The sequence below is a fragment of the Pygocentrus nattereri genome, chromosome 26 (assembly GCF_015220715.1).
Source record: "Pygocentrus nattereri isolate fPygNat1 chromosome 26, fPygNat1.pri, whole genome shotgun sequence".
NCBI lineage: Eukaryota > Metazoa > Chordata > Actinopteri > Characiformes > Serrasalmidae > Pygocentrus > Pygocentrus nattereri.
This window is the reverse complement of record NC_051236.1, coordinates 30,134,868-30,160,275: the sequence shown is the minus strand read 5'-3', so window position 1 is coordinate 30,160,275 and position 25,408 is coordinate 30,134,868. Positions and strand designations below refer to the sequence as shown.

The 25,408-nt window shown below is 37.8% G+C and overlaps 1 protein-coding gene across 7 annotated transcripts in view; it reads left to right on the top strand.

Moving 5' to 3' along the window:
• st3gal3a (ST3 beta-galactoside alpha-2,3-sialyltransferase 3a) overlaps window positions 1–25,408 on the top strand; it is a 94,355-nt gene that overhangs the window by 62,898 nt on the left and 6,049 nt on the right. For 2 of the 7 annotated variants that reach the window (XM_037535079.1, XM_037535080.1), the window contains one exon: window positions 20,132–21,252. The exons of the other annotated variants lie outside the window; for them this stretch is intronic. In XM_037535079.1, the coding sequence (XP_037390976.1) occupies window positions 20,132–20,221 (90 nt within the window). In that variant the 3' untranslated portion in view covers window positions 20,222–21,252. Of the gene's footprint in view, window positions 1–20,131; window positions 21,253–25,408 lie in introns of those variants that run through there. 7 annotated transcript variants of the gene reach the window in all.

The following is a 25,408-nucleotide window of genomic DNA, read 5'->3' as shown; positions in this document are numbered from 1 at the left end:
CTGTGCCATATTTAGTGCTATGTTAATAGCAGTTCCACCTTAATTTTTTTGCTATATTAATTGTGGTCTCACCTTAAAGTTAGTGACAAGTTAATAGCCGTTCCACCTTTAACATAGCGCTACCTTAACTGAAGTTCCACCTTAAATTTATTGTTATGCTATTGTTAGGTCCACCTTAAATTGAAGTTCCACCTTAAAATTCTGTGCTGTCTTGGTGCAATTCCACCTTAAAAGCAGTTAACCCTTAACAGAGCTGCTGAGAATAAGGCTGGGAACTGGTGAGACATTGAGCTCCGTGCGTGGTTTGGACCTGTTGTGTGAGACAACGATGCATTGTGACATCATGTCTGGCAGTCTGCCAACAGCCTCCCCATTCATTCCCTATGGGGAAAAAATTCCACTTTGAACGTTAATATTCCGGAAACCGTACGTCGGATCGCTTAGAAAAGCACAAGCAACCTAATCGGGTATAGGCCCTACGATCCTGTAAAATTTCGTGGCTCTAGCTCGAAAACTGTGGGACGAGAAACTGTTTAAATTTTGAGTGTAGAATAATAATAATAACTAGAAGGGGAAAGTTCGTGAACGAACTTTAAGTTGGCTTGAAAAAGCCTGTTAAGTAAGTTAAAACGCTAAATTGGTTGAAACCGGTTGATAGTTGTTTAAATGTTCAACTGGTTGAAACCGGTTGACGGTTGTTGAAATGTTCAACTGGTTGAAACCGGTTGACAGTTGTTGAAATGTTAAAATGGTTGAAACCGGTTGACGGTTGTTGAAATGTTAAAATGGTTGAAACCGGTTGACAGTTGTTGAAATGTTAAAATGGTTGAAACCGGTTGACGGTTGTTGAAATGTTAAATTGGTTGAAACCGGTTGACGGTTGTTGAAATGTTAAAATGGTTGAAACCGGTTGACAGTTTTTGAAATGTTAAATTGGTTGAAACCGGTTGGTAGTTGTTGAAATGTTTAAATGGTTGAAAACTGTTGATAGTTGTTGACATGTTGCGAAAAAGTTGTAAAGCAGAAGCTGTAGTATCCGTGATTGATGGTAATTTGTTGCCATGTGCTAATGTGTCAATTTTAGAGCTACTTTAAACTAAGTTCCACTTTACATTTGGTGCTACCTTAAAGAGAGTTCAACCCTAAATTCTGTGCCACCTTAAATTCAGTGCTAGTTTATTTGCAGTTCGACCTTAAGTTCTGTGCCTCCTTAAAAAGGTTCCACCTTAAATTCTGTGCCACCTTAAATTTAGTGCAATGTTAGGGTTAGGGTTCCACTGTAAGGTCTGTGCCATCTTAATTTCATTGCTATGTTGATTAAAGTTCCGCCTTAAATTCTATGCCTCCTTTAATTTTGTGCCTTGCTAACTGAAGTTCCACCTTAAATTTAGTGCTAGGTTATTTGCAGTTCAACCTTAAGTTCTGTGCCTCCTTAAAAAGGTTCCACCTTAAACAGTGTGCCACCTTAAATTTAGTGCAATGTCATTTCATGTTCCACTGTAAGCTCTGTGCCATGTTAATTTCATTGCTATGTTGATTAAAGTTCCATCTTAAATTCTGTGCCTCCTTTAATTTTGTGCCTTGTTAACTGAAGTTCCACCTTAAATTTAGTGCTAGGTTAATTGCAGTTCCACCTTAAAGTCTGTGTCACCTTAAAAGAAGTTCCACCTTAAGTTGTGTGCCACCTTAATTTTGTTTCTATGTTAATTAACGTTCCACCTTAAACACTGTGCCATATTTAGTGCTATGTTAATAGCAGTTCCACCTTAATTTTTTTGCTATATTAATTGAGGTCTCACCTTAAAGTTAGTGACAAGTTAATAGCCGTTCCACCTTTAACATAGCGCTACCTTAACTGAAGTTCCACTTTAAATTTAGTGCTAGGTTATTTGCAGTTCCACCTTAAAGTCTGTTCCACTTTAAATTTAGTGCAATGTAATTTCAAGTTCCACTGTAAGCTCTGTGCCATGTTAATTTCATTGCTATGTTGATTAAAGTTCCGCCTTAAATTCTGTGCCTCCTTTAATTTTGTGCCATGTTAACTGAAGTTCCACCTTAAATTTAGTGCTAGGTTAATTGCAGTTCCACCTTAAAGTCTGTGTCACCTTAAAAGAAGTTCCACCTTAAGTTGTGTGCCACCTTAATTTTGTTTCTATGTTAATTAACGTTCCACCTTAAACACTGTGCCATATTTAGTGCTATGTTAATAGCAGTTCCACCTTAATTTTTTTGCTATATTAATTGTGGTCTCACCTTAAAGTTAGTGACAAGTTAATAGCCGTTCCACCTTTAACATAGCGCTACCTTAACTGAAGTTCCACCTTAAATTTATTGTTATGCTATTGTTAGGTCCACCTTAAATTGAAGTTCCACCTTAAAATTCTGTGCTGTCTTGGTGCAATTCCACCTTAAACGCAGTTAACCCTTAGCAGAGCTGCTGAGAATAAGGCTGTGAGCTGGTGAGACATTGAGCTCCGTGCGTGGTTTGGACCTGTTGTGTGAGACAACGATGCATTGTGACATCATGTCTGGCAGTCTGCCAACAGCCTCCCCATTCATTCCCTATGGGGAAAAAATTCCACTTTGAACGTTAATATTCCGGAAACCGTACGTCGGATCGCTTAGAAAAGCACAAGCAACCTAATCGGGTATAGGCCCTACGATCCTGTAAAATTTCGTGGCTCTAGCTCGAAAACTGTGGGACGAGAAACTGTTTAAATTTTGAGTGTAGAATAATAATAATAATAATAATAATAATAATAAGAAGATTACGAAGAACAGTAAGTTGGCTTTTTCAAGCCAACTTAACTAGAAGGGGAAAGTTCGTGAACGAACTTTAAGTTGGCTTGAAAAAGCCTGTTAAGTAAGTTAAAACGTTAAATTGGTTGAAACAGGTTGATAGTTGTTTAAATGTGCAACTGGTTTAAAAGTGTTGACGGTTGTTGAAATGTTAAAATGGTTGAAACCGTTTGACAGTTGTTGAAATGTTAAAATGGTTGAAACCGGTTGACGGTTGTTGAAATGTTAAAATGGTTGAAACCGGTTGGTAGTTGTTGAAATGTTAAAATGGTTGAAACCGGTTGACAGTTGTTGAAATGGTAAATTGGTTGAAACCGGTTGGTAGTTGTTAAAATGATAAAACGGTTAAAAACGGTTGATAGCTGTTGAAATGTTTAAATCATTGAAAACTGTTGATAGTTGTTGACATGTTGCGAAAAAGTTGTAAAGCAGAAGCTGTAGTATCCGTGATTGATGGTAATTTGTTGCCATGTGCTAATGTGTCAATTTTAGAGCTACTTTAAACTAAGTTCCACTTTACATTTGGTGCTACCTTAAAGAGAGTTCAACCCTAAATTCTGTGCCACCTTAAATTCAGTGCTAGTTTATTTGCAGTTCGACCTTAAGTTCTGTGCCTCCTTAAAAAGGTTCCACCTTAAATTCTGTGCCACCTTAAATTTAGTGCAATGTTAGGGTTAGGGTTCCACTGTAAGGTCTGTGCCATCTTAATTTCATTGCTATGTTGATTAAAGTTCCGCCTTAAATTCTATGCCTCCTTTAATTTTGTGCCTTGCTAACTGAAGTTCCACCTTAAATTTAGTGCTAGGTTATTTGCAGTTCAACCTTAAGTTCTGTGCCTCCTTAAAAAGGTTCCACCTTAAACAGTGTGCCACCTTAAATTTAGTGCAATGTCATTTCATGTTCCACTGTAAGCTCTGTGCCATGTTAATTTCATTGCTATGTTGATTAAAGTTCCATCTTAAATTCTGTGCCTCCTTTAATTTTGTGCCTTGTTAACTGAAGTTCCACCTTAAATTTAGTGCTAGGTTAATTGCAGTTCCACCTTAAAGTCTGTGTCACCTTAAAAGAAGTTCCACCTTAAGTTGTGTGCCACCTTCATTTTGTTTCTATGTTAATTAACGTTCCACCTTAAACACTGTGCCATATTTAGTGCTATGTTAATAGCAGTTCCACCTTAATTTTTTTGTTATATTAATTGAGGTCTCACCTTAAAGTTAGTGACAAGTTAATAGCCGTTCCACCTTTAACATAGCGCTACCTTAACTGAAGTTCCACCTTAAATTTAGTGCTAGGTTATTTGCAGTTCCACCTTAAAGTCTGTTCCACTTTAAATTTAGTGCAATGTAATTTCAAGTTCCACTGTAAGCTCTGTGCCATGTTAATTTCATTGCTATGTTGATTAAAGTTCCGCCTTAAATTCTGTGCCTCCTTTAATTTTGTGCCATGTTAACTGAAGTTCCACCTTAAATTTAGTGCTAGGTTAATTGCAGTTCCACCTTAAAGTCTGTGTCACCTTAAAAGAAGTTCCACCTTAAGTTGTGTGCCACCTTAATTTTGTTTCTATGTTAATTAACGTTCCACCTTAAACACTGTGCCATATTTAGTGCTATGTTAATAGCAGTTCCACCTTAATTTTTTTGCTATATTAATTGTGGTCTCACCTTAAAGTTAGTGACAAGTTAATAGCCGTTCCACCTTTAACATAGCGCTACCTTAACTGAAGTTCCACCTTAAATTTATTGTTATGCTATTGTTAGGTCCACCTTAAATTGAAGTTCCACCTTAAAATTCTGTGCTGTCTTGGTGCAATTCCACCTTAAAAGCAGTTAACCCTTAACAGAGCTGCTGAGAATAAGGCTGGGAACTGGTGAGACATTGAGCTCCGTGCGTGGTTTGGACCTGTTGTGTGAGACAACGATGCATTGTGACATCATGTCTGGCAGTCTGCCAACAGCCTCCCCATTCATTCCCTATGGGGAAAAAATTCCACTTTGAACGTTAATATTCCGGAAACCGTACGTCGGATCGCTTAGAAAAGCACAAGCAACCTAATCGGGTATAGGCCCTACGATCCTGTAAAATTTCGTGGCTCTAGCTCGAAAACTGTGGGACGAGAAACATTTTAAAATTTTGAGCGTAGAATAATAATAATAACTAGAAGGGGAAAGTTCGTGAACGAACTTTAAGTTGGCTTGAAAAAGCCTGTTAAGTAAGTTAAAACGTTAAATTGGTTGAAACAGGTTGATAGTTGTTTAAATGTGCAACTGGTTTAAAAGTGTTGACGGTTGTTGAAATGTTAAAATGGTTGAAACCGTTTGACAGTTGTTGAAATGTTAAAATGGTTGAAACCGGTTGACGGTTGTTGAAATGTTAAAATGGTTGAAACCGGTTGGTAGTTGTTGAAATGTTAAAATGGTTGAAACCGGTTGACAGTTGTTGAAATGGTAAATTGGTTGAAACCGGTTGGTAGTTGTTAAAATGATAAAACGGTTAAAAACGGTTGATAGCTGTTGAAATGTTTAAATCATTGAAAACTGTTGATAGTTGTTGACATGTTGCGAAAAAGTTGTAAAGCAGAAGCTGTAGTATCCGTGATTGATGGTAATTTGTTGCCATGTGCTAATGTGTCAATTTTAGAGCTACTTTAAACTAAGTTCCACTTTACATTTGGTGCTACCTTAAAGAGAGTTCAACCCTAAATTCTGTGCCACCTTAAATTCAGTGCTAGTTTATTTGCAGTTCGACCTTAAGTTCTGTGCCTCCTTAAAAAGGTTCCACCTTAAATTCTGTGCCACCTTAAATTTAGTGCAATGTTAGGGTTAGGGTTCCACTGTAAGGTCTGTGCCATCTTAATTTCATTGCTATGTTGATTAAAGTTCCGCCTTAAATTCTATGCCTCCTTTAATTTTGTGCCTTGCTAACTGAAGTTCCACCTTAAATTTAGTGCTAGGTTATTTGCAGTTCAACCTTAAGTTCTGTGCCTCCTTAAAAAGGTTCCACCTTAAACAGTGTGCCACCTTAAATTTAGTGCAATGTCATTTCATGTTCCACTGTAAGCTCTGTGCCATGTTAATTTCATTGCTATGTTGATTAAAGTTCCATCTTAAATTCTGTGCCTCCTTTAATTTTGTGCCTTGTTAACTGAAGTTCCACCTTAAATTTAGTGCTAGGTTAATTGCAGTTCCACCTTAAAGTCTGTGTCACCTTAAAAGAAGTTCCACCTTAAGTTGTGTGCCACCTTCATTTTGTTTCTATGTTAATTAACGTTCCACCTTAAACACTGTGCCATATTTAGTGCTATGTTAATAGCAGTTCCACCTTAATTTTTTTGTTATATTAATTGAGGTCTCACCTTAAAGTTAGTGACAAGTTAATAGCCGTTCCACCTTTAACATAGCGCTACCTTAACTGAAGTTCCACCTTAAATTTAGTGCTAGGTTATTTGCAGTTCCACCTTAAAGTCTGTTCCACTTTAAATTTAGTGCAATGTAATTTCAAGTTCCACTGTAAGCTCTGTGCCATGTTAATTTCATTGCTATGTTGATTAAAGTTCCGCCTTAAATTCTGTGCCTCCTTTAATTTTGTGCCATGTTAACTGAAGTTCCACCTTAAATTTAGTGCTAGGTTAATTGCAGTTCCACCTTAAAGTCTGTGTCACCTTAAAAGAAGTTCCACCTTAAGTTGTGTGCCACCTTAATTTTGTTTCTATGTTAATTAACGTTCCACCTTAAACACTGTGCCATATTTAGTGCTATGTTAATAGCAGTTCCACCTTAATTTTTTTGCTATATTAATTGTGGTCTCACCTTAAAGTTAGTGACAAGTTAATAGCCGTTCCACCTTTAACATAGCGCTACCTTAACTGAAGTTCCACCTTAAATTTATTGTTATGCTATTGTTAGGTCCACCTTAAATTGAAGTTCCACCTTAAAATTCTGTGCTGTCTTGGTGCAATTCCACCTTAAAAGCAGTTAACCCTTAACAGAGCTGCTGAGAATAAGGCTGGGAACTGGTGAGACATTGAGCTCCGTGCGTGGTTTGGACCTGTTGTGTGAGACAACGATGCATTGTGACATCATGTCTGGCAGTCTGCCAACAGCCTCCCCATTCATTCCCTATGGGGAAAAAATTCCACTTTGAACGTTAATATTCCGGAAACCGTACGTCGGATCGCTTAGAAAAGCACAAGCAACCTAATCGGGTATAGGCCCTACGATCCTGTAAAATTTCGTGGCTCTAGCTCGAAAACTGTGGGACGAGAAACATTTTAAAATTTTGAGCGTAGAATAATAATAATAACTAGAAGGGGAAAGTTCGTGAACGAACTTTAAGTTGGCTTGAAAAAGCCTGTTAAGTAAGTTAAAACGTTAAATTGGTTGAAACCGGTTGATAGTTGTTTAAATGTTCAACTGGTTGAAACCGGTTGACGGTTGTTGAAATGTTCAACTGGTTGAAACCGGTTGACGGTTGTTGAAATGTTAAAATGGTTGAAACCGGTTGACGGTTGTTGAAATGTTAAAATGGTTGAAACCGGTTGACGGTTGTTGAAATGTTAAATTGGTTGAAACCGGTTGGTAGTTGTTAAAATGATAAAACGGTTAAAAACGGTTGATAGCTGTTGAAATGTTTAAATGGTTGAAAACTGTTGATAGTTGTTGACATGTTGCGAAAAAGTTGTAAAGCAGAAGCTGTAGTATCCGTGATTGATGGTAATTTGTTGCTATGTGCTAATGTGTCAATGTTAGAGCTACCTTAAACTAAGTTCCACTTTACATTTGGTGCTACCTTAAAGAGAGTTCAACCCTAAATTCTGTGCCACCTTAAATTCAGTGCTAGGTCATTTGCAGTTCGACCTTAAGTTCTGTGCCTCCTTAAAAAGGTTCCACCTTAAATTCAGTGCCACCTTAAATTTAGTGCAATGTTAGGGTTAGGGCTCCACTGTAAGGTCTGTGCCATTTTAATTTCATTGCTATGTTGATTAAAGTTCCGCCTTAAATTCTATGCCTCCTTTAATTTTGTGCCATGTTAACTGAAGTTCCACCTTAAATTTAGTGCTAGGTTAATTGCAGTTCCACCTTAAAGTCTGTGCAACCTTAAAAGAAGTTCCACCTTAAGTGGTGTGCCACCGTAATTTTGTTTCTATGTTAATTAATGTTCCAAAGCCTGTTAATATAGTTAAAATGTTAAATTGGTTGAAACCGGTTGACAGTTGTTAAAATGATAAAATGGTTGAAAACTGTTGATAGTTGTTGAAATGTTTTGAAAAAGTTGTAAAGTAGAAGCTGTAGTACTCGTGATCGATGGTAATTTGTTGCTAGGTGCTAAGATGTTCATTTTAGTGCTACCTTAAACTAAGTTCCACTTTAAATTTGGTGCTACCTTAAGGAGAGTTCCATCATAAAATTCTGTGCCACCTTAAATTTAGTGCTAGGTTAATTGCAGTTCCACCTTAAAGTCTGTTCCACTTTAAATTTAGTACAATGTCATTTCAAGTTCCACTGTAAGGTCTGTGCCATGTTAATTTCATTGCTATGTTGATTAAAGTTCCGCCTTAAATTCTATGCCTCCTTTAATTTGTGCCTTGCTAACTGAAGTTCCACCTTAAATTTAGTGCTAGGTTATTTGCAGTTCAACCTTAAGTTCTGTGCCTCCTTAAAAAGGTTCCACCTTAAACAGTGTGCCACCTTAAATTTAGTGCAATGTCATTTCATGTTCCACTGTAAGCTCTGTGCCATGTTAATTTCATTGCTATGTTGATTAAAGTTCCATCTTAAATTCTGTGCCTCCTTTAATTTTGTGCCTTGTTAACTGAAGTTCCACCTTAAATTTAGTGCTAGGTTAATTGCAGTTCCACCTTAAAGTCTGTGTCACCTTAAAAGAAGTTCCACCTTAAGTTGTGTGCCACCTTCATTTTGTTTCTATGTTAATTAACGTTCCACCTTAAACACTGTGCCATATTTAGTGCTATGTTAATAGCAGTTCCACCTTAATTTTTTTGCTATATTAATTGAGGTCTCACCTTAAAGTTAGTGACAAGTTAATAGCCGTTCCACCTTTAACATAGCGCTACCTTAACTGAAGTTCCACCTTAAATTTAGTGCTAGGTTAATTGCAGTTCCACCTTAAAGTCTATTCCACCTTAAAAGAAGTTCCACCTTAAGTGGTGTGCCACCGTAATTTTGTTTCTATGTTAATTAATGTTCCAAAGCCTGTTAATATAGTTAAAATGTTAAATTGGTTGAAACCGGTTGACAGTTGTTAAAATGATAAAATGGTTGAAAACTCTTGATAGTTGTTGAAATGTTGTGAAAAAGTTGTAAAGCAGAAGCTGTAGTACTCGTGATCGATGGTAATTTGTTGCTAGGTGCTAAGATGTTAATTTTAGTGCTACCTTAAACTAAGTTCCACTTTAAATTTGGTGCTACCTTAAGAAGAGTTCCATCATAAAATTCTGTGCCACCTTAAATTTAGTGCTAGGTTATTTGCAGTTCCACCTTAAAGTCTGTTCCACTTTAAATTTAGTGCAATGTCATTTCACAATCCACTGTAAGCTCTGTGCCATGTTAATTTCATTGCTATGTTGATTAAAGTTCCGCCTTAAATTCTGTGCCTCCTTTAATTTTGTGCCTTGTTAACTGAAGTTCCACCTTAAATTTAGTGCTAGGTTAATTGCAGTTCCACCTTAAAGTCTGTGTCACCTTAAAAGAAGTTCCACCTTAAGTTGTGTGCCACCTTCATTTTGTTTCTATGTTAATTAACGTTCCACCTTAAACACTGTGCCATATTTAGTGCTATGTTAATAGCAGTTCCACCTTAATTTTTTTGCTATATTAATTGAGGTCTCACCTTAAAGTTAGTGACAAGTTAATAGCCGTTCCACCTTTAACATAGCGCTACCTTAACTGAAGTTCCACCTTAAATTTATTGTTATGCTATTGTTAGGTCCACCTTAAATTGAAGTTCCACCTTAAAATTCTGTGCTGTCTTGGTGCAATTCCACCTTAAAAGCAGTTAACCCTTAACAGAGCTGCTGAGAATAAGGCTGGGAACTGGTGAGACATTGAGCTCCGTGCGTGGTTTGGACCTGTTGTGTGAGACAACGATGCATTGTGACATCATGTCTGGCAGTCTGCCAACAGCCTCCCCATTCATTCCCTATGGGGAAAAAATTCCACTTTGAACGTTAATATTCCGGAAACCGTACGTCGGATCGCTTAGAAAAGCACAAGCAACCTAATCGGGTATAGGCCCTACGATCCTGTAAAATTTCGTGGCTCTAGCTCGAAAACTGTGGGACGAGAAACATTTTAAATTTTGAGTGTAGAATAATAATAATAATAATAATAATAATAATAAGATTACGAAGAACAGTAAGTTGGCTTTTTCAAGCCAACTTAACTAGAAGGGGAAAGTTCGTGAACGAACTTTAAGTTGGCTTGAAAAAGCCTGTTAAGTAAGTTAAAACGTTAAATTGGTTGAAACAGGTTGATAGTTGTTTAAATGTGCAACTGGTTTAAAAGTGTTGACGGTTGTTGAAATGTTAAAATGGTTGAAACCGTTTGACAGTTGTTGAAATGTTAAAATGGTTGAAACCGGTTGACGGTTGTTGAAATGTTAAAATGGTTGAAACCGGTTGGTAGTTGTTGAAATGTTAAAATGGTTGAAACCGGTTGACAGTTGTTGAAATGGTAAATTGGTTGAAACCGGTTGGTAGTTGTTAAAATGATAAAACGGTTAAAAACGGTTGATAGCTGTTGAAATGTTTAAATCATTGAAAACTGTTGATAGTTGTTGACATGTTGCGAAAAAGTTGTAAAGCAGAAGCTGTAGTATCCGTGATTGATGGTAATTTGTTGCCATGTGCTAATGTGTCAATTTTAGAGCTACTTTAAACTAAGTTCCACTTTACATTTGGTGCTACCTTAAAGAGAGTTCAACCCTAAATTCTGTGCCACCTTAAATTCAGTGCTAGTTTATTTGCAGTTCGACCTTAAGTTCTGTGCCTCCTTAAAAAGGTTCCACCTTAAATTCTGTGCCACCTTAAATTTAGTGCAATGTTAGGGTTAGGGTTCCACTGTAAGGTCTGTGCCATCTTAATTTCATTGCTATGTTGATTAAAGTTCCGCCTTAAATTCTATGCCTCCTTTAATTTTGTGCCTTGCTAACTGAAGTTCCACCTTAAATTTAGTGCTAGGTTATTTGCAGTTCAACCTTAAGTTCTGTGCCTCCTTAAAAAGGTTCCACCTTAAACAGTGTGCCACCTTAAATTTAGTGCAATGTCATTTCATGTTCCACTGTAAGCTCTGTGCCATGTTAATTTCATTGCTATGTTGATTAAAGTTCCATCTTAAATTCTGTGCCTCCTTTAATTTTGTGCCTTGTTAACTGAAGTTCCACCTTAAATTTAGTGCTAGGTTAATTGCAGTTCCACCTTAAAGTCTGTGTCACCTTAAAAGAAGTTCCACCTTAAGTTGTGTGCCACCTTCATTTTGTTTCTATGTTAATTAACGTTCCACCTTAAACACTGTGCCATATTTAGTGCTATGTTAATAGCAGTTCCACCTTAATTTTTTTGTTATATTAATTGAGGTCTCACCTTAAAGTTAGTGACAAGTTAATAGCCGTTCCACCTTTAACATAGCGCTACCTTAACTGAAGTTCCACCTTAAATTTAGTGCTAGGTTATTTGCAGTTCCACCTTAAAGTCTGTTCCACTTTAAATTTAGTGCAATGTAATTTCAAGTTCCACTGTAAGCTCTGTGCCATGTTAATTTCATTGCTATGTTGATTAAAGTTCCGCCTTAAATTCTGTGCCTCCTTTAATTTTGTGCCATGTTAACTGAAGTTCCACCTTAAATTTAGTGCTAGGTTAATTGCAGTTCCACCTTAAAGTCTGTGTCACCTTAAAAGAAGTTCCACCTTAAGTTGTGTGCCACCTTAATTTTGTTTCTATGTTAATTAACGTTCCACCTTAAACACTGTGCCATATTTAGTGCTATGTTAATAGCAGTTCCACCTTAATTTTTTTGCTATATTAATTGTGGTCTCACCTTAAAGTTAGTGACAAGTTAATAGCCGTTCCACCTTTAACATAGCGCTACCTTAACTGAAGTTCCACCTTAAATTTATTGTTATGCTATTGTTAGGTCCACCTTAAATTGAAGTTCCACCTTAAAATTCTGTGCTGTCTTGGTGCAATTCCACCTTAAAAGCAGTTAACCCTTAACAGAGCTGCTGAGAATAAGGCTGGGAACTGGTGAGACATTGAGCTCCGTGCGTGGTTTGGACCTGTTGTGTGAGACAACGATGCATTGTGACATCATGTCTGGCAGTCTGCCAACAGCCTCCCCATTCATTCCCTATGGGGAAAAAATTCCACTTTGAACGTTAATATTCCGGAAACCGTACGTCGGATCGCTTAGAAAAGCACAAGCAACCTAATCGGGTATAGGCCCTACGATCCTGTAAAATTTCGTGGCTCTAGCTCGAAAACTGTGGGACGAGAAACATTTTAAAATTTTGAGCGTAGAATAATAATAATAATAATAATAATAATAAGAAGATTACGAAGAACAGTAAGTTGGCTTTTTCAAGCCAACTTAACTAGAAGGGGAAAGTTCGTGAACGAACTTTAAGTTGGCTTGAAAAAGCCTGTTAAGTAAGTTAAAACGTTAAATTGGTTGAAACAGGTTGATAGTTGTTTAAATGTGCAACTGGTTTAAAAGTGTTGACGGTTGTTGAAATGTTAAAATGGTTGAAACCGTTTGACAGTTGTTGAAATGTTAAAATGGTTGAAACCGGTTGACGGTTGTTGAAATGTTAAAATGGTTGAAACCGGTTGGTAGTTGTTGAAATGTTAAAATGGTTGAAACCGGTTGACAGTTGTTGAAATGGTAAATTGGTTGAAACCGGTTGGTAGTTGTTAAAATGATAAAACGGTTAAAAACGGTTGATAGCTGTTGAAATGTTTAAATCATTGAAAACTGTTGATAGTTGTTGACATGTTGCGAAAAAGTTGTAAAGCAGAAGCTGTAGTATCCGTGATTGATGGTAATTTGTTGCCATGTGCTAATGTGTCAATTTTAGAGCTACTTTAAACTAAGTTCCACTTTACATTTGGTGCTACCTTAAAGAGAGTTCAACCCTAAATTCTGTGCCACCTTAAATTCAGTGCTAGTTTATTTGCAGTTCGACCTTAAGTTCTGTGCCTCCTTAAAAAGGTTCCACCTTAAATTCTGTGCCACCTTAAATTTAGTGCAATGTTAGGGTTAGGGTTCCACTGTAAGGTCTGTGCCATCTTAATTTCATTGCTATGTTGATTAAAGTTCCGCCTTAAATTCTATGCCTCCTTTAATTTTGTGCCTTGCTAACTGAAGTTCCACCTTAAATTTAGTGCTAGGTTATTTGCAGTTCAACCTTAAGTTCTGTGCCTCCTTAAAAAGGTTCCACCTTAAACAGTGTGCCACCTTAAATTTAGTGCAATGTCATTTCATGTTCCACTGTAAGCTCTGTGCCATGTTAATTTCATTGCTATGTTGATTAAAGTTCCATCTTAAATTCTGTGCCTCCTTTAATTTTGTGCCTTGTTAACTGAAGTTCCACCTTAAATTTAGTGCTAGGTTAATTGCAGTTCCACCTTAAAGTCTGTGTCACCTTAAAAGAAGTTCCACCTTAAGTTGTGTGCCACCTTCATTTGTTTCTATGTTAATTAACGTTCCACCTTAAACACTGTGCCATATTTAGTGCTATGTTAATAGCAGTTCCACCTTAATTTTTTTGTTATATTAATTGAGGTCTCACCTTAAAGTTAGTGACAAGTTAATAGCCGTTCCACCTTTAACATAGCGCTACCTTAACTGAAGTTCCACCTTAAATTTAGTGCTAGGTTATTTGCAGTTCCACCTTAAAGTCTGTTCCACTTTAAATTTAGTGCAATGTAATTTCAAGTTCCACTGTAAGCTCTGTGCCATGTTAATTTCATTGCTATGTTGATTAAAGTTCCGCCTTAAATTCTGTGCCTCCTTTAATTTTGTGCCATGTTAACTGAAGTTCCACCTTAAATTTAGTGCTAGGTTAATTGCAGTTCCACCTTAAAGTCTGTGTCACCTTAAAAGAAGTTCCACCTTAAGTTGTGTGCCACCTTAATTTTGTTTCTATGTTAATTAACGTTCCACCTTAAACACTGTGCCATATTTAGTGCTATGTTAATAGCAGTTCCACCTTAATTTTTTTGCTATATTAATTGTGGTCTCACCTTAAAGTTAGTGACAAGTTAATAGCCGTTCCACCTTTAACATAGCGCTACCTTAACTGAAGTTCCACCTTAAATTTATTGTTATGCTATTGTTAGGTCCACCTTAAATTGAAGTTCCACCTTAAAATTCTGTGCTGTCTTGGTGCAATTCCACCTTAAAAGCAGTTAACCCTTAACAGAGCTGCTGAGAATAAGGCTGGGAACTGGTGAGACATTGAGCTCCGTGCGTGGTTTGGACCTGTTGTGTGAGACAACGATGCATTGTGACATCATGTCTGGCAGTCTGCCAACAGCCTCCCCATTCATTCCCTATGGGGAAAAAATTCCACTTTGAACGTTAATATTCCGGAAACCGTACGTCGGATCGCTTAGAAAAGCACAAGCAACCTAATCGGGTATAGGCCCTACGATCCTGTAAAATTTCGTGGCTCTAGCTCGAAAACTGTGGGACGAGAAACATTTTAAAATTTTGAGCGTAGAATAATAATAATAATAATAATAATAATAAGAAGATTACGAAGAACAGTAAGTTGGCTTTTTCAAGCCAACTTAATAATAATAATAATAAGAAGATTACGAAGAACAGTAAGTTGGCTTTTTCAAGCCAACTTAACTAGAAGGGGAAAGTTCGTGAACGAACTTTAAGTTGGCTTGAAAAAGCCTGTTAAGTAAGTTAAAACGTTAAATTGGTTGAAACCGGTTGATAGTTGTTTAAATGTTCAACTGGTTGAAACCGGTTGACGGTTGTTGAAATGTTCAACTGGTTGAAACCGGTTGACAGTTGTTGAAATGTTAAAATGGTTGAAACCGGTTGACGGTTGTTGAAATGTTAAAATGGTTGAAACCGGTTGACGGTTGTTGAAATGTTAAAATGGTTGAAACCGGTTGACGGTTGTTGAAATGTTAAAATGGTTGAAACCGGTTGACGGTTGTTGAAATGTTAAATTGGTTGAAACCGGTTGACGGTTGTTGAAATGTTAAAATGGTTGAAACCGGTTGACAGTTTTTGAAATGTTAAATTGGTTGAAACCGGTTGGTAGTTGTTAAAATGATAAAACGGTTAAAAACGGTTGATAGCTTTTGAAATGTTTAAATGGTTGAAAACTGTTGATAGTTGTTGACATGTTGCGAAAAAGTTGTAATGCAGAAGCTGTAGTATCCGTGATTGATGGTAATTTGTTGCCATGTGCTAATGTGTCAATTTTAGAGCTACTTTAAACTAAGTTCCACTTTACATTTGGTGCTACCTTAAAGAGAGTTCAACCCTAAATTCTGTGCCACCTTAAATTCAGTGCTAGTTTATTTGCAGTTCGACCTTAAGTTCTGTGCCTCCTTAAAAAGGTTCCACCTTAAATTCTGTGCCACCTTAAATTTAGTGCAATGTTAGGGTTAGGGTTCCACTGTAAGGTCTGTGCCATCTTAATTTCATTGCTATGTTGATTAAAGTTCCGCCTTAAATTCTATGCCTCCTTTAATTTTGTGCCTTGCTAACTGAAGTTCCACCTTAAATTTAGTGCTAGGTTATTTGCAGTTCAACCTTAAGTTCTGTGCCTCCTTAAAAAGGTTCCACCTTAAACAGTGTGCCACCTTAAATTTAGTGCAATGTCATTTCATGTTCCACTGTAAGCTCTGTGCCATGTTAATTTCATTGCTATGTTGATTAAAGTTCCATCTTAAATTCTGTGCCTCCTTTAATTTTGTGCCTTGTTAACTGAAGTTCCACCTTAAATTTAGTGCTAGGTTAATTGCAGTTCCACCTTAAAGTCTGTGTCACCTTAAAAGAAGTTCCACCTTAAGTTGTGTGCCACCTTCATTTTGTTTCTATGTTAATTAACGTTCCACCTTAAACACTGTGCCATATTTAGTGCTATGTTAATAGCAGTTCCACCTTAATTTTTTTGCTATATTAATTGAGGTCTCACCTTAAAGTTAGTGACAAGTTAATAGCCGTTCCACCTTTAACATAGCGCTACCTTAACTGAAGTTCCACCTTAAATTTAGTGCTAGGTTATTTGCAGTTCCACCTTAAAGTCTGTTCCACTTTAAATTTAGTGCAATGTAATTTCAAGTTCCACTGTAAGCTCTGTGCCATGTTAATTTCATTGCTATGTTGATTAAAGTTCCGCCTTAAATTCTGTGCCTCCTTTAATTTTGTGCCATGTTAACTGAAGTTCCACCTTAAATTTAGTGCTAGGTTAATTGCAGTTCCACCTTAAAGTCTGTGTCACCTTAAAAGAAGTTCCACCTTAAGTTGTGTGCCACCTTAATTTTGTTTCTATGTTAATTAACGTTCCACCTTAAACACTGTGCCATATTTAGTGCTATGTTAATAGCAGTTCCACCTTAATTTTTTTGCTATATTAATTGTGGTCTCACCTTAAAGTTAGTGACAAGTTAATAGCCGTTCCACCTTTAACATAGCGCTACCTTAACTGAAGTTCCACCTTAAATTTATTGTTATGCTATTGTTAGGTCCACCTTAAATTGAAGTTCCACCTTAAAATTCTGTGCTGTCTTGGTGCAATTCCACCTTAAACGCAGTTAACCCTTAGCAGAGCTGCTGAGAATAAGGCTGTGAGCTGGTGAGACATTGAGCTCCGTGCGTGGTTTGGACCTGTTGTGTGAGACAACGATGCATTGTGACATCATGTCTGGCAGTCTGCCAACAGCCTCCCCATTCATTCCCTATGGGGAAAAAATTCCACTTTGAACGTTAATATTCCGGAAACCGTACGTCGGATTGCTTAGAAAAGCACAAGCAACCTAATCGGGTATAGGCCCTACGATCCTGTAAAATTTCGTGGCTCTAGCTCGAAAACTGTGGGACGAGAAACTGTTTAAATTTTGAGTGTAGAATAATAATAATAATAATAATAATAAGAAGATTACGAAGAACAGTAAGTTGGCTTTTTCAAGCCAACTTAATAATAATAATAAGAAGATTACGAAGAACAGTAAGTTGGCTTTTTCAAGCCAACTTAATGATGGCAGAGTGAAAGAATGAGATTAAGTGACCCTTATTAGTCCCACAACGGGGAAATTTCACCTCTGCATTTAACCCATCTGTGAAGTGAAACACCACATACACACTAGTGAATACACACACACACACACACACACACACACACACACACACACACACACTTGCCCGGAGCAGTGAGCAGCCCTATCCACGGCGCCCGGGGAGCAGTTGGGGGTTAGGTGTCTTGCTCAAGGACACCTCAGTCATGGACTGTCGGCTCTGGGGATCAAACCGGCGACCTTCCGGTCACGAGGCTGGTTCCCTGACCTCCAGCCCACAACAGATTTAGCCCTGCCAGAGCAGAGAAATAAGCTAACTGGTTACTGACAGTATGAAAACTGCTCATCAGCCTTTTTTTGTCCATGAACAGCTGCAGCTGTTGTAACTGAGTATCAGACATGTTTCAAGTGAGCTGCAAGAGGCTTTACGTTATGTAACACAATAGGAAATGTATTTGTGTGGCTGTTTCAAGCAGCAAAAGTTGTGCAAGCCAGTCTAAGAAGTACGTTACCAAAAAAAAAGCAAGAAAAGCAAGCAATAATATATCTCTCTCTCTTGCTCGCTCGCTCTCTCTCTCTCTCTCTCTCTCTCTCTCTCTCTCTCTCTCTCTCTCTCTCTCTCTCTCTCTCTCTCTCTCTCTCCCTCTCTCTCCCTCTCTCTCTCTCTCTCTCAGTTTCAGTCTGTTGTGACATGGCTGCCCCTTGCCCCAACCTCCGCACATCTATTATTGAGAGACTCTTATTGTTGTGGAGCTGTGAGAGCTGTCATCTGTCTCCAACATGCAGACAGATTAAACTATCCCAATCCTACACCTCACATGGAGATGCTAATAAAGGGTTGTGGATGTTGGGGCTTTGCTGGTGTGCAGCAGGGAAAGAAAATGTGCCCTCTGCACAGTTTCATAGTTTAAAAGAACAACATTAGAATAGAGCTGTTTGATGGCAGTTGTGCAGGCAAGCAAAGGTGATGTGAGGGGACAATATGGATAGAGAGAGAAATAGCTATTTATATGACTCATTATTGCCATGAGACTGTTTGGCCTGACTGAAGGAGTAATAATTGCTCCCTAAATCCACTGAAAGTGAGTTGTGTATGTCTATAAAGCAGCAGCCAAATTGCATTTGAACTCTGCTGAAGTGGAGCAAAATCACATTTGTTCGCCAGAACGTCTCATTTGTCTGAACTGCGCGTCCTGGCCTGCTCTGACCAGGCTTAGTCACGTCCTAAATCCGTCAGCTGTGTAACCATAACATTTTAGAGTTCACACTGTACAGTGTGCCTCTCTCTCATTAACCTCACAGAGAATTAGTACATCTTCACTATATGGCGGCTAATAACAATGACTTCTGTAATTGATTAGTCTAACAACTATTATCCTGCTGTTTCCTCTTACTTTGCTTATGTCTCACTTCCACCACATGTGTACTCCGTTTCTGGAAAAGAATTCCAGTTTTCCATTCTACACCTGAGGGGAACCTGCTGCCATCTTGAGGGTGTCTAGATTCCCAAAAGAAGTTTGTGCCAACAGCCTCTTGAACCTTCAATTAGACTTCAAAACTGTAGACTACAGGCAGTACCACATCCCTGTATTTGCTGTATATGTACTTGCGTCTGTATAAATTGTATAAAAAATGACATACTTTGTATAAGCTAGACATCCGGCATTGTCATATGTTCATACTGTATATAAACTGATGCTAAACTGTTATAGAAATAGGGTCCCTGTTTATACTGTGTGTTTACATATGTATACTGTTATATAAGAGATGGGGGTGCACTACCTAACCATTTTAATTTTTAAACAATAGTTTTAAAGTTATTGAATAAACCGCTACAAGCAGCCTGTGCACCTTTGCTATAAATGAAAATGGAAAATATTGTTTTGGTTGAATTGTTTGTAAATGGTAGTGGCAGTTCACTGCAGGGAGCATCTACCCTGAGACGTATGGAAAGCTGCACAAGGAAAAAAATATATACTTTCAACCAATGTTCCATAGTAATGCATGATCGTTCTAGTATTGTGTCTGCACGCCCATTGCAAATGATTCCTGTAAACCACAGTTCTTTGGAACAGAAGGAGATACTAGCTTGCATCAGTTTTCATTAGCTTAGATTATTCTGATAGAAGAACGTCGCTCTTGCAGACCAACCTATACAAACACTGAGTATTTTGAGTTTGAATCCATTCCGTTTTAAAACAAACTGCATCCACACTTCAGCCAGTGAGTGTTTGTGTTCTATGCTGTATGTATGATGCAGAGGCGGGCATTGTGGAGGGCCCCTGTACTGCCTGTAGTGTTTTGCTCTCTGTCAGAATGATTGCATGGATGATCTGTCAGAATGACACTTTAATCGATGTTGTCAACTATTCATTGAAACTTTCTTTCATTGTGCACACACATGTAGTTCTGTTCATCTGTATCCAAACTCATTCTGCTACTGTAGAGGCCTTTTAGCTGGAATTCCCCTCTGCTTCCGTAATTCAGTAAGTGCTTTTCCCACAGTGGAGAGAGCGCTACATGCCATTGTTCTGTAATGTCGTTTTCTCTCTCATGTCCAGCATTAAAAGCCTGTTCTGTGCACAGTAGTGCTTGTATTGTATTCCAGCTCCAATAACATGTTTACTTTAAATGGGCAGTCCAGTCTTCCAGTGTCCATCTGACTGTAAAAAAGTGCATGATCAAAAGCCGCAGACCATGAACGGACAACAAAACCTTTTAGAGTAAAACACTTGAAACTTTTATTATCTGTGCTGAGTGTTAACTTCTCTTTCCTTTTCTCCGGCTCTCTTTTCTGTCTCTGTTTTGTTTGTTTCTTTTTTCTTCGTCCACTTTTTCCTACCTATTTTTTTCTTATATCTCTTCTTCCTTCTCTTTTTTTCCTTTATTTCTCTTTTTAATTCATCTTTTTGCCTCTCTCCCTCTGTTCTTCATTTTTCTTTCCTCCCTCCCTCTCTCTCTCTCTCTCTCTCTCTCTCTCTCTCTCTCTCTCTCTCTCTCTCTCTCTCTCTCTCTCTCTCTCTCTCTCTCTCTCTCTCTCTCTCTCTCTCTCTGCAGTCATGGACACACAATATATTGAAAGAGAAGGACTTTCTGCGTAAACTGGTGACAGCTGGAGTCATTCAGGATTTGACCAATGGGATATGAAACCGTCACACAGAGCCAAGAGAGATCGGACATCGGAGACTTATCATGGCGACTTGCTCCTGCACTTTGAATCGACGATCAAGTAGTTGGCTTGACCGCTTGTTTTTAAGGATTCCAAGTCTGAATCATTTCCACTCTACTTGTCACTGATCTTAAAGCCATTGGATAAGATACGCCATAATATCTAAGATGCTTTTTGAGCTTTTCTGTAGGACATTTTCATTGGATGCGATTTGGTTTGATGGAAATGGCATTTAGCTTGACAAAGTAAAATCCCATTTTTCCAGTGAAGACTTCCAAAGGAAATGCTCAAGTTGCACCATTGATATTACTGTGTTGTAATGTGGCGTATGTCTGACAGGTGTGTTGAAATCCACTCCGTTCAGATTTGCCATGGAGTAATGACTTTGCTGTTACCAGGGACATTTGCTTATAGTTGTGAAAGAAGAAAAAGAAAAGTTTGTCTGTGCCAAACCTATAGCAGCTTCGGAGGATGCGCTGCCCTGGGGGCTGTTTAACAAAAGCAGGATTTCTGCAGCTCAACATGGCTTGTTCAGTAGAAAAAGAGGGAAGGAGTGTTCTGGCTGGACAGTCCTCACCACTGGATTAAAGGAATACTCTAGCATTTTTTTTTAAACCTAATCTCTATTTGCGGCGTCTGTAGCATACAGTCCATTACCATGACAGTAATTCTGATTTCAGATAGAAATCACCTAGTAGAAGCTGAATGGCAGATGCTCAAACAACTTTAGTGTATTTTGAGTCAACAGTTTGCTTCAGCGGCTGCTCGTTGGCTTCTATAATAAGTGAGTTTGAAATCAACAGGTTTTCTGTTCTTTTCTGAGTTCAGGGAGAGGCACAGTGTTATCTGTTGTAAAAAATTGTATTATCCACCTTTACTGAGAAAATCTTGCTTTGTGAAATATCTCCCTGTTCGTCTGCTGAATGTATTCAGTTACAATCCAATCAGAGAGAGGGAGAGAGAGGGAGAGAGAGGGAGAGAGAGGGAGAGAGAGGGAGAGAGAGGGAGAGGGAGGGAGAGGGAGAGAGAGGGAGAGGGAGAGGGAGGGAGAGGGAGGGAGGGAGAGGGAGGGAGAGGGAGGGAGAGAGAGAGAGTCCGTCCCCCTCTGTGTTTTGAAATAATGAATAATGAGGAACGAAACTCCTTCTGTCCTTTTAAACAGTTTTTAAGTTGGGTTTTTTTTTTTTATTGGTAGTATTATTACTGTTATTTCCACAAGGAGGTTTTTTTGTTTGTTTGTTTGTTTGTTTTTGTTGTTTTAAGTTCAGTATTTATTTTACAGTATTTGTCACCTCGCTAGATCGTGGCTTTAATTTAATTCCACACATACTTAAGGCTTTAACATTGTACACCTCAAACTCAGGCTGCTGTTCCAGGTGGGAGTTTTCAGTGGTACTGAACGAATTGTTAGTCTAATTTGCATTGTGCTTAGAAAGCCCTGTGAACTCTGCTGACAAGGGTAGATTTCGAATTCTGTTACAGTTTCTGTTACACTGATGACAACCAATCACCATCAGCCAAATTTAGGAAGTTTGTATGCATATCAATGTGTTACAGTATTTGACCAATGATTCAATGCAATTAAAGTATTCAAAATTTGTTAAGCTCATGTCCGACAACTTTATGTGATGCTTTTCACCTCAAACTACAGACCTGCAAACATATACATATACATGGTATATACGTATATCCAATCGGTGAGTTCTTTATTGTGAGTATCCTGACCAATCATGGATGTTCTTTACGTGTTTTAAAGTAGTACTTTTTGTTAAAATTGAAAGAAGCAGTAATACTGATTCAGGTGCACTGCTGTAAGTCACCGTGTAAGGCCTGAAATAGTCATTGTAAAGTCAGAGGTGCTGGATCAGATCAGTTTTTTAGAATAAGGGGTGCATAATTTCACTTTTTTTTGAGGTCATCATTTATGTGGTAAAAGTTGAGTTGATGACTAATCGCTGTTTGACGTCATTAATAAATACAAGAAGGGAAAGCTTTGCAGCAAGCAACATTAAAAATCAGTAATAAAGCCAGACTCCACGGGTCAGTGTGAGCCAGCGAGCCCTGGATCACATTATTAGCCTTTCAGGAAACTAGATTTACTGTATGTACCCAAAATTTACCAGACTCCTCACCTGGTGTCCATGTTCTTGGTATCATGATCACATAATCAGCGACTGATCGACGTCAAGCTTCAAAGCATCATCGCCGAGCAGTCCAAGTCATCTAGTCTGTGCAACCCGTTTCATACAGCTTTACTTATTAATGTCACGTGCACAGGTTTAAAATAAGGTCCAGCTTAAAATTTAGGTCAGAAATGTGAAATCAACGTTATACTGTAGATCTATGTAGTACATCATTCACTTACATCCTCAGAAGATTTGACCGAGTTGTCTCTCACACTCATGCTCACAATCATCGGTGTCGTGATGAATAACGAATAAAAAGGACAGGTGACCTTACCAAACGTTCTTCTGCACAACCAGGGAGATCTCCTAACCCCCCAACTTACATTGTGTAGCTTTAATGAATCAAGACAACCATTTGAACCAACAAATGTAAATCTTTTTACTTCAAAACAATGCGGGCAGATCTTTAACCACTTAAAACAATGTAGGGCTTGCAGATCAGTTTGACCTTTGCTCCAATTACGTTTGCGCTCCGACCTGTTTGGGTCATTTCTTCTTTCGCAGTTTGAAAATGAATAAAAAACTACAAATGTGTGCAAATATGTATAAAATAACAAAGGCTTAATTTGGCAAGTGGCTCCAAACCTTTGAATGCTAGATTAATGTTAATAAAAAAGGTTTAATTCCAAGTCATTTTGGACCATTTTTATTGGTCTGTTTTGATTTATTCATAATGAAATATTAACAAAAATATTAAGCACACCTGGCGTTTTCATCCTGTGGAAAAAAGGTTTAAAAAAAAAAAACAAAAAGAAAACAAACTGAGGTTTTGAAAAGACTGCAGTGATATGACATTCTGGCCACTTGTTGCAGCTCTTCAGTATCCGTGTTTCCTCTCTAATGCCACATCATTAATAAGATACTAATAATTATTTGCAGACTTTTCCCAGATGTTTAGAGACCTTTGCTCCAGTCGCATTTACACTCTGACCTGTTCATGTATCAAGTGCTCAAGTAATCAAACAGTGGATGTTTATATGTGGGTTTTTGTGGTAAACACAGCGGCTGTGTGAGTCATGGCTCGGAGAGCTCTACCGGCAGCATCCCTGTTTGGAAAGGTTAAAGGTAAGTGGTGGGAATGTTCAGCGCTCCAAACGGAAGCATAGAGGTGAAGGACGCTGCATTCCTCAAAACCCTTGTTTGGTTACCACCGCTCCCTGCACTAAATAACACCCTTTCCCAAAACTCAGTCTTCTGGGATGAGTCCTTGATGTTCTTCAGCTGGTAAAAGCTGCTTTTGTAATCAGCCAGTAACACCCCCCCCCCCCCCAATATGTTGCCTGTCAAATGTTTGGAGACGCCTGATTTTTCCACAGATGGTTTTAATAACAGAGTTTTGCTTTGTCTATAGTTACTTAATACACTACATAGAAAGCTTTTTAGATTTTGCTGTTATTTTCTTGGGGGGAAACTGATGAAAGTTTTATCTTAGAACTACTTTTAAAGATCATTTTAGATGCATTTTTTCCCCAAACAATTAGAAAACGGCTCTTTATGCTACAAAACTTTATTCAACTTAAAACACATGGTGAAGATACTTTATTCAGAAAAGGTGTCTTTAAACTTCTGGTTTTCTTGAGCTTTATTTGCTGTTCAGGTCAATGTAGAAGATGAATGCTGGGTTAATAAATATGGGCCTTCCTTCTGTATGTTCTGTTCCCCACTTTTTTCTCTTACGCAGATTTGTTGGATAGGCCAGTCCTAGCAAACCCACAGGATGTAGAAATCATTTGAAACCTCTGAGCTTTCATTACAGCCCCTTTTAGATGGGCAGGTAGCTAAACGTAGATGTCTCTTGATCTGCATAATTCATGTCTGCTTCCTTTCAAGCCTTGTTTTTTTTGGCCATAGAGGCCACTGTAGTTCACATGGGACAAAACCGTTCTCACACGTTCAGATCAGACCTTTCCACAGAAATAGTTTTCTGAAGTCTGCAGTTTTTCTCACCTGGCTTAACCTTGTCAGGATGTTGCACATCCACATTAGGGCTACGTAAACAACAATTATGTTAATCATATTTGTAAAGAAACTTGGAGTAACGAGGATTTTATGGGTCCCAGGGCAGGAAAATGAGTGCTCTTCCTCATACATATTCATATTAAACTACATGTTGGATCATCATAATTATATATGAAAGTTTTCATTCCAAAATGCGTTATAGTTCAATCATTTAAATGATTTTTTTTTCTTCTCGTGATAATTGGACACAAAATTTTAATATTTCTATTTACTGATTTATAGAATACGTGTTTCAGTAGTGACAGTTCTTAATAATACACGCCAAACTTTGGGACAAAACCATGTGGCCATGATGAACAGGGTTGCAGTCTCACTTCATGCTCTAAAATGCAGGGGTGTGGTTAAAATTAGGCCCCACCCATTCACTAAAATTCCGTTTTGGTATTGCTATGAATTTTTTGGAATTTTTTTTTTTGGAGTTTTTAATAAAACAATTGAATGCATGATAAATCCAAAGTTTTTAACTTTAAAAGAAATCAAAAAGATCTTTCAAAAAAAACAATATATTAGGCGGTATTATATCTAATATATATGTATATATATATATATATATGGGTAGGTATTAGGTGGCTTGCACTGCTCCTACTTCTGACCGAACGTTTGGTAGTGTTGAAATGACTGACTGGAAAGAATAAAATGTGAAATAATCCTGAATTTTAAACACTGTATTACTGCAGTGTATGAGATGCTTTACTAGCTGGGGGTTTATTGTTGTGTGAAAAAAAAAAAAAAAAGACTTTAAATGAAACCTGGAGTAGTTTAGGCATCAATGTATGACAATGTGCCTTTAAAATAACTACATCCACTTTGTGTTGGATTGCCATGTGCACAAATTGTTTAGTATCACTGTTATTTATATTCATATTATTGCTATTATAGATTAGTTTGATCACATGGATCTAACCCTGAACTACCCTAAAGATGAACCTGATAAATAACAAAATTGAAGGTTAAATCTGC